This window comes from Octodon degus, unplaced genomic scaffold, assembly GCF_000260255.1.
Source record: "Octodon degus isolate 3935 unplaced genomic scaffold, OctDeg1.0 scaffold00029, whole genome shotgun sequence".
NCBI lineage: Eukaryota > Metazoa > Chordata > Mammalia > Rodentia > Octodontidae > Octodon > Octodon degus.
In genome coordinates, this window is record NW_004524605.1 from 6213620 (window position 1) to 6223136 (window position 9517).

The 9517-nt window shown below is 44.5% G+C and overlaps 1 protein-coding gene across 1 annotated transcript in view; it reads left to right on the forward strand.

Annotated features, from left to right (window-relative positions):
* Ube2b (ubiquitin conjugating enzyme E2 B) overlaps positions 1-2036 on the forward strand; it is a 43188-nt gene extending 41152 nt beyond the window's left edge. The window contains exon 6 of the mRNA XM_012514325.2: positions 730-2036. Coding sequence (XP_012369779.1) covers positions 730-810 — 81 coding nt within the window. The 3' untranslated portion in view covers positions 811-2036. The remainder of the gene's footprint in view (positions 1-729) is intronic.
* The last annotated feature ends 7481 nt before the right edge of the window (positions 2037-9517 follow it).

Sequence of the window (9517 nt, forward strand, 5' to 3'; positions counted from 1 at the left end):
CGAAAGATAAATAAATTTTAAAAATAGCTTACGTTGGGAATATTTCTTTTTGTTTTGCTTTGCTTTGTCTGAGATAGGGTTTTGCTATGGAGCTCATTCTGCTCTTAAATTTGCTGTGTAGTCCAGGCTAGCCTGAACTCATGGCAGTCCTCCTGCCTCAGCCTCCTGAATTTTGGGATTACAAGTGTGCACCACTATGCCTGGCTGTCAGAAAATGTTGGTGACTGAGGTATTTATAGGTATACCTTTACTAAAATAAGTTCTTTCCTGGTTAGCCAGAAAGTGTCAGTATGCTAAAGAGAATATTGTTTTGTTGTTTGGGAAGGGTTCTGGGGATTAAAATCAGGGCTTTCTCACTGAGCTGCTACAGCCTCAGACCTCTTTTTATTTTTGTCTGGTGAACGGATCTCACTAGTTCACCAGATTGCCCAGGCTTGGGGTGAACTTGCCGTCCTTCCGCCCCATGAGGCAGAGTACCTCCCAGCACAGTACCTCCCAGCGCGGTGCTCCGTTCTGATACTAGGCAAGTGAGAGTTACTTGTTTTAGAAGCCTAAGTTTTTTGGCCGCTGGAAACCTCTTAGCCATTTCCGTAAGTGTTTACCTAAACGTAAATGACAGAGAAACCTGAAATAATTTTTGTTGTGCATGGTTGTTTTTTATATTTAATACCTATCAGAGCCCTGCTGATTAAAAAGAATAACTGCAGATTTGTTTTCCTTCTCTTCCAGTCTCTGCTGGATGAACCAAATCCAAACAGTCCAGCCAATAGCCAGGCAGCACAGCTTTATCAGGAAAACAAGCGCGAGTAAGAGAAGAGAGTTTCGGCCATTGTGGAACAAAGCTGGAATGATTCATAATAGACAACTGGTCTGTTCATCTTTCTGTCCATCTTCCTCTTCATCGTTGTGTATAATTTACCTCCCAGTAGAAAGGCTAACAAATTTTAAGTGCCACAGGTTTTAAGGATTCTGCAAAAAAAAGAAAAAAAAAAGTCCATTTAGAACTACAAAGGCTTGTGTATCTTGATTAATGTACTTTTTATTGCATGGTGTGAACTAAGTTATTGCTGCATAAATTTGTAATATATCCTGTTTGTATTTTTTTCCAAGTGTATAATGTTGGTGTGGAGTTTTCATGACAGAATATACACATTTTGTAAATCTGTACTTTTTTCAAATATTGAATGCCTTATTTTTGAATTCTTTAGATTTTTAAATTGGAGAAAAGCACTTAAAAGTTTTTTATATATGAATATTACATGTAAAGCTGTTAAAATACATAACTTTAGTGCAAGAGACTTTGTCACTCATTTCCTTATCTGTGTAGAAGGGGTTAATAAGTCTCTAGCTTCCATCAACTGATAGTTTCGCTTTCAATTTCAGAAGAACTTGTTTCTATTTTATCAAGAAAGTCTTCAAATTTGATTCTAAATACCAATTACAACTTCCAGCTTTATTTGAATGTACCTCTATTAATTTCAGTTGAGTCATTATAGATATAACTGGTTTGATTCTGTCCAGCTCTGTACTCTGGCCCCTTGTGAGCAGTTTCTTCATACATTACTGTTTAACTGTACCTTTTGCAGTTTCACCTTGGGACCTCTACCATGAGCAGAGAACTGATGCAACTTATTCTGCTGCTTGGTAGCATTTTAAGAGGCTTAATGAAGAAGGTAAAACCATAAACATTTACCACAAATTCATGCCCCAGTATTAGCAAAGAATTGGTTGCATTGGTTTAAGTAAGGCAGATATTTGGAAAGAATCTTGGTGTAATTTAAATATTTGAAAACTACTTTTTAGTGCAATTGCATATCTGTTTATTCTGAGAAAATGTTTTAACACCAGGGCCTGCTGAGTTGCTTTCTCTTGTGGAGATTTTTTTTTTAATCTCCTTAAGTTGTATGAGTTGTACTGCATCTTAGTTTACTGGATAAATTTAAAACACAGTATTGTAGAAAGCTAATACAATCAATCTTATGCCTTCAAATAGTATAGAAAATGGAAAATATACAAGTAAATTCTGTTGAACCACCTGTGTAGTCTTTCTAGTGGTTAAAGCAGCTATTTCAACCCCCGAGAGTTTCCTGTTATCCACGTCAGTCTTACAGAAATAAGCCAACAGGTTTTTGTTTGTTAGAAGATTGGGTTACAGCGTGGCAGTATCTGCAGCTTGTATTCCTTACGCACAGTTTATTCTGAAATGGAAAGTGCTAATGTTCCCCCTAAGTTATTACTGACAGATACACAATATGTGGTCTTGCGGAACCTTGGTCCAAATGGGAATTCACTCACTGGAATCGTGGCCAAAACCAGAAGATGCTCGACTTGGAAGAACTTCAGGGTCACGCTGAAGAGGTGCTGCTTCTAGTACAGGTCTAGAAGTACAGAAATGCACTCCAGTGACCCCTGGATCGAATAAGTAGTGACTGAGGATCTCTACCTTGCGTCCTTAAGTGCTCTGGGTAGAGCTTCCACGCCCACTTCTAGCTCACCTTTCCTTGTGCAGTGGAAAGGTGGACCATTTCAAGTACTGCCAGAATTGTAAGTTCGGTGCACTTGACTCTTAGGTCAGCACCTACAAGAATCTCACGCTTTCCTAGGCATAGTGGCACAAACCTGTCAGGCCAGCACTCACACAAGGCCCACGTGGAGGATTGTTGGGACTTGAAGGCCAGCCTAAAACTACACAGCAAGACCCTTAAGGGGCTTGTTGGTTAGCTCAGTTTAAGCACCTGCATGGGCAAACCCAGTCAGGCACGGGGGACCATGGTTCGATCCCCAGCTCCACACAGCATACCAGACTGGCCCTGAAGGCAGCCTGAGCCAGCCAGAAAAAAAAGACCCTATCTCCAATACCCCCCCCTCGCAAGCCCCTAAAAATAATCTTATGCTTATCCACCTATATACGTCTTGGAGAAATTCTTAGGAAGGATCTGTCTCTTAGTAATTCTTTTTCCTTCAGCCTTGGAACAAATTCTGTTTCTTTGAATACTAGATGTGAAGCTTCAATTTACAAGGTTATGTCATACAGAAAATGTATTTTTACACTCTAGATAAACTTTCTAAATTTATGGTATTTCAAGAAGCCAACACAAGATTTAGGTAAAAATTTATGTGGCTAGATTTGTTAAAAATTTAGAGCTGCGGAAATAGCTTGGTGGCATAAGCATCTGCCTGGCAAGTGCAAGATCCTGAGTTTGAGCCCCAGTACTGATGCCATGCAGCCCTGGAACGAGGCATGGTGGCGCATGCCTGTAATCCCAGCAGTGGGGAGGCTGCAACAGGAGATCATACGGGTCCGTGTGACCGTGACAGAAGTGCATCGTAACAATACTTCTAGACTAGAACAACCTGCCCAAGGCACTGTTCTAAGCACTTCAACATAAACCATTCTATTTCAGACTCAGTTTATAAGGATAGGTGTCGTTCAATGAGAGGTGAGAAAATTGGGTTCAGAGTTAAAGTGATTTGTTCACAGGCAACCAGTTAAGTGGTAGAGCTAGGTTGGAGTGTATTTTACTCTTAATCGTAACTGTCCCTTCCCTTGAGTGATACTAGAGGATTGAATTTACTTTGTTTTTTTATGTTTTTTGCAGAACTGGGGATTGAATTTAGGTCCTTGCATTTGCCAGGCAAGCACTTATTCTACTGAGCTATCTTCCCGGCCCCTTGAATTTACTTTGAATACTCTGCTCAACTTAAATATTCACTCCAGTTTATAAAACTTGGAGTTGCTATAGAGTTGAACATACTGTAGCTACCCAGTTGAGAAGTCCACCCTTTTGCCAGTGTGAACACACTGGGTCTGAATATAGGAGTGCCTTTTAATCTCTAAAAAGAGCTGTGATTTACAGTACTTTGAAGTACCTTTCAGTCTGTAGGAGTGCCTAGCCTACGCTCCTCAAACCCAGTTACCCCCAGCAGATTGGTTCCATGAATAGCAATAACTTTTGGAATCCTGAGGTCAATTGTTATACAGGTGGAAGGTAGCTGGTTGTGGCAGCACACACCTATAATCTGAGCACTTGGGAGGCTGAGGCAGAAGGATCGCTCAGTTCAAGGCCAGCCTGGACTACAGAGCGAGACCCTGTCTCAAAAATTTTAAAAAGACCAAAGAATTAATTTAAGGCTGCTGCATCTCTTAAGCCCTGAGGATGGTTGCCTTCTTCATCCCCCCTTCAAACAAGGTCTGTTGCCAAGAATACTGCGGTCTGCCAGCTCAGGTAGACAGCAGCACTTCTGAAGAAGAAGATGCCATGGTTTGCAGCCCGTAGACAGGCCCTATGTAAAATCACAGTACAAAACAATTGCAGTGTTATGGTTCAGGCTTGGTGCTAGTAAGTACAAAAAAGGACCTAGAAGCTGTTTACAACTTCATCCCAAATGTGGGGGCTAATTTCCTCCTATAGAAAAAGATACCATTGGGCTGGGGAGATAGCTCAGTAGAATAAGTGCTTGCCTGGCAAGCTCAAGGTCATGAGTTCAATCCCCAGTACCGCCAAAAAAAAGAAAAAGGTACCACTACTGGGCAGACTCGGGAGGACTCCAGAGATTTCAGCACATCACCAACTTTCACTAGAGGTGGGAAAAAATACCTCCAAAGGAAAGCAAAATTACTGGCCTTGCTGAGCCATATCTGCCAACAGGGAGCAGTCCTACATGGGCCTAGAATGATGCGGTTTCTGGCCAAGACTTTTTAAGGGCTGCAGGTTGCTGGAACAGAGGTGGTGTTCCCACCAGCAAGATGGGCAAGGGCAGTGGCACTGAGGCCAGAGTCTGACAGAACTCTCTGTGCCCTGGCTTCGCTTAGCATGTATCAGTTTGGTTTTCTTGTTTTTGACAGACTGGGTCTTTGGGACACTGCACTAGGGATGAGGTTATAGGAACAATATAAACATCAAACTGTAGGATGTGCTTTCCAGATAACCTGCATGTGCAGTCTGGGCAGGAGGCCTAGGAGATAGAGGCCCACTGGGGTCCAGGCCAAGTCCTTTGGAGACACTAAATAGTTCTTGGGGTTGGTTTGTTATAAAGGGGGGAATAGGGGCTGGAGAGAGAGCTCAGAGGCTTAAGTACCTACCTGGCAAGCACAAGGACCGGAGTTCAATCCGTGGCCCCACATGCCATGCAGTCAGAGCCTCGCGCACATGTGCTGGTTTGGCCCTGGATGTGGGTCAGGCCTATAACCCCAGCACTCAGGGAGGGTGAGCCAGGAGGATCTCTTTGTGTTTGAGACCAACCTGGGGGCTACAAAAGCATAAGGCCAGCCCGAACTGCATAATGAGATCCTGTCTCGAGGGTGGGGGGCAGATAGCGGATTAAAGTGCCTGCTTAGGAAGACAGCAACCAGGGTTGGATCCCCAGTGTGCTGTGTTGAGATGGTGATTGAGTCTGGGCATGGTAGTGCATGCCTGTAATCCCAGCTCTTGGGAGGCTGAGAACAGGAGAATCACTACGAGTCCAATCTGAAGTGAGAACCTGTAGACCCTGTATTAAATACAAAAAAGGGGGAGGGGAATAGTCATGAAAAACAATAATTTGGTAAGTACAGAATGTAAATGAATCATTTTTCCCATCTGAGATGTTGGAGCCAGCTGGGAAAGGGAACTTGTGATTAGTTGGCCAAGGCCCAGAGTCCCCAGCAGCATGTAATGAGTAATCTAGCTAGGCTTGCAGGACAGTGGCAGGGACCTCTCCATAGCACTGGAGCAAGGCCGTATGGCACCAGCCCCAGACCCCAGATCAAAGGTACAGGAGGCCAGGTGCTGAGCTGCACATTAGACCCTGTGCCCCGACTTAGACCCACCCCCTGGCAGCCCTGAGGACAGCTTGGTTGTGTGTGAGTGTATAAATCCTAGCTGAAGTTTTCCAGTCTTCCCAGCTTGGCCTCAAGGGGACAGGTGGGGATGAAGCAGTGACAGCCACTAAGCTCTGGCACTGTCACAAGCCGTGGATCTTAGTAGAACCCTTTGGTGGCCACAAGGGGCCCACTTGGCCGATGCCTACCCTGAGGTAAAGTGCTGCCTTGGTACTGTCATTTGGTCCCAGGTCTGAGGAGCACCAGAAATGACAAATACCAAATTGTTTTGACTGGAAAGGATCAGTAAGTCAGAAGGCAATCAAAACCAAGGCCTAGATACTTCCTGGAGAACAGAGGTGTAGGCAGAAGCTCTAAGTCCCTAGCTGCACTGGCTCGTGAGGGGCTGGCAGGATGAATGTGGGGGTGGCACACGGTGAAGTAAACCCCTACATGCGAGTCATGAGTAGTCGGGGCATCTGGCTGGCCTACATCATGTTAGGACTGCAGCACAAGGTTCTACTCGGCATCCCCTTTCTCAGTATTCCTGTTGTCTGGATCCTGACTAATGTCATCCACAACTTGGCAGTGCTTGTCTTCCTACACAGTGAAAGGGACACCCTTTGAGACCGCTGACCAAAGAAAGGCTCACCTGTTGACACATCAGTAGCAGATGGACTACGGCCTCCAGTTTACCTCTTACCAAAAGTCATCTCTCCTATTATACTGTGAGTTTGTGGTGAGTAGGGGATGCTAGACTAGAAATGGCTCCGAGGAAGGTCCATAGGAAAGCTTTGAAAAGCAGCCAGGCATGGTGGCACGTGTTTGTAATCCCAACACTGGAGAGGTTGAAGCAGAAGGATCGTCTGGAGTTTGAAGCCAGCCTGAATTGCACAGTGACCTTGTCTCAAGAAACAAATGAAAAGTAAAAAATTACCCATCTGAGTTGCTTTGAAGATGTTATAGTACACTAGTTCCGAGCCTACAGAGAACAGTAAAAAGTAGATGGTCCTCAGGCACTTGGTGCCTCCTTGGTATCAGAGCAGTGAGGAAGGAACTGAGAAGAGCTAAAACTACTAAAACCAGGTGTCTTTACCCTTCTAAAAGAAGTATATAAAGGTAGAACTGATGTTAATCTTCAAAAACTTACTGGGGAGAGTGGAAGCAAAGAGGACTCTTAACAGTCATAGGCTGAAACTGCTTTGGCTGTCATTTGTCATCAGTTAACAAACAGACTGCTTTATAATCTTCAGTTAAAAGTGCTGCCTGATTATCTCAATCCCAAAGTAAATGCTGTTGATATAGCTGGAGTATTTTCAGATTCCAAGAACTACACGCAACAAAAGCAATCATTTAAAATAAAAAGGACTGGGGAAATAGCTCAGTAGAGTAAGGGACCTGAATTCAACCCTCGGTTCCACAAAAACAAAAGCAAGGTTTAGCAGGCTCAGTGGCTAGCACTTGGGAGGATGAGACAGGAGGATCATAGGTTTGGGGCCAGCCTGGGCTACATATTTAATTCAGGGTCAGCCTGAACTACATAGACCCTGTCTCAAAACACAGACCCTCAAGGTCTAGCTTGCCTGTCTAACTTACCACACAGCAAGTACTCAGACAACTTTCACATCCAGGATAGGAGGGCAACAACAGGGATGGAATGTGTACCAGCCCGTGCACACTGGCCAGTGCTCATTTCTGAGTGAGGAAAAAGGGAAAGGGAAGTGCAGGCTTCAGAGATGAGGCTTTTGTGTGTTTTTCTTTGGTATTGGGGGATTGAAACCAGGACCTCCCACATGATATCCAAGTGTTCAATCCCAGGTACCAAAGACAAAAAAAAACAAACAAAAACCTTAGCATTCTTTTGGGCCGGGGCTATAGCTCAGCGATACAAGCATCTGCCAGACAAACACAACATCCCAAAGTCAATCCCCAGGAACAAAGGGAAAAAATAATCACCAAGCACTTTACACTGAGCTGCATCTCCAGCCCTTTTCATGTTTTATTGGAACCATCTGGCTAAGTTGCCCAAAATGGTTTCAAATTTGTGATGGTTCTGCCTCAGCCTCCTGAGAGGCTGGGGTAAGAGTATGCCATGGCACCTAGCTACAACATTTGTTTGTTTACTTAGCAGTACTGGGGATTAAACCCAGGGCCTTTGTCCCCAACTGCATTCCCAGCCTTTTTTTACTTTTTGTCTTTTTGACACAGGGTCTCTGTAAGGTTGAGGCTGACCTTGAACTCACTGTGTAGCCCAGACTGGCCTCAAACTTGCAGTGATCCTCCTGCCTCAGCCTCTGGAATGCTGGGATTATAGGTGTGTACCACCACACCCAACCTTTTTTTTGGGGGGGGGTGTTGAAGATGGGGTGGGGCGACTGAGCCTTACTAAATTGTCTAGGTTTAGGGGCCCCGGGAGATAGCTCAGTAGAATAAGTGCTTCCTTGTCAAGCGCAAGGGCCCGAGTTCATTCAATCCATGGTTCCGCCAAAACATACATAAATAAATTGTCTAGATTGGGCTCCAGTTTGTGTGTGATCTTCCCACCCCAGCCTCCCAGAGTGCTAGGATTACAGGTATGTAGACACCAGCTTTGAAGTGAGATATTGGTGTCAACTTTCTTTTAGGGGTGTTCTTTTTTTTTTTTTTTTTGAGACAGAGTCTTGCTATGTAGTTCAGGTGAAACTTCAACTGTGTAGCCCAAGCCTTCCTTGAACTTGCCACCTGGAAGCCCTGGGTTTAGTCCTCGGCACCAAAAACAAGAAATAAACTTCCCCTAAAAAATAATTCAACCTGGGGCCGGGGAGATGGCTCAGTAGGCTAAGCGCTTGACTGGCAAATGCAGGGATCTGAGTTCAATCCCCGGTTCCGCCAAAAAAAAAAAAAAAAAAAATCAAACAAAAAAAAATACAGTGAAATCAACAAGATCAAAAACAAACAAGGCAACTGAAAACGTGTTCAGTTGATCACCTTTTGCTGCCGTCAGCTTCGCTGGACCCATGTGGATATCTGAACAAGGTTTCTGGCTACCTCATCACTGTGACAGGACACATGCAAGGGACCCTGAGATACTGCTGTCATGGGGACAACCTTCTAGACCAAAGGAGTCCTAACCTAGACCCACGAATCCTACCCTGCAGGCAGAGAGCTTTGAGGAAAAACTGTTGCCTGGCTTGCTTGTCATCACCCAAAGGGCAGAGGTTGTCCGTGATGTGCACTCAGCTTTTGTTGAAGCAATTTCCATATAACAGAGTTGGTTCAAGTTCTCAAAGTCTTGCCTCTGAAGAGCTGCATGCACTCATACTCCTACAAAGAGGTGTCACTAGGCAAATCAGATGAGAGCATGTGACCAGGTGCCTAGGCACACAGGCCTCAGCTAACCTTCCACACTGGTACACAGATGGGCTGAGGAAGTGGGTGATGCAGGTTACGCACTTGGGGAATAGAGTCCATCTTAGATGGGATGATACACATTTTACTAGATTGCAAATTGTGGATTGACAACTGGTAGTCAATTGTAACACCCAGCTGAACTGAACTAGTATGGTGCTGGGTGTGGGGGCCCCCCCTGAGGTTTGTGCCAACAAAATAAAAAACGAGAGGAGGAAGAGAAGGCGTTAGGGAGTTGGTTCTCTTGGAGGAGCTTGTCATACTTGTTTTCCTGATGAACTTGGCTGTTGTTTTTTTTTTTTAATTTTATTTATTTGTGTGTGTGTGTGG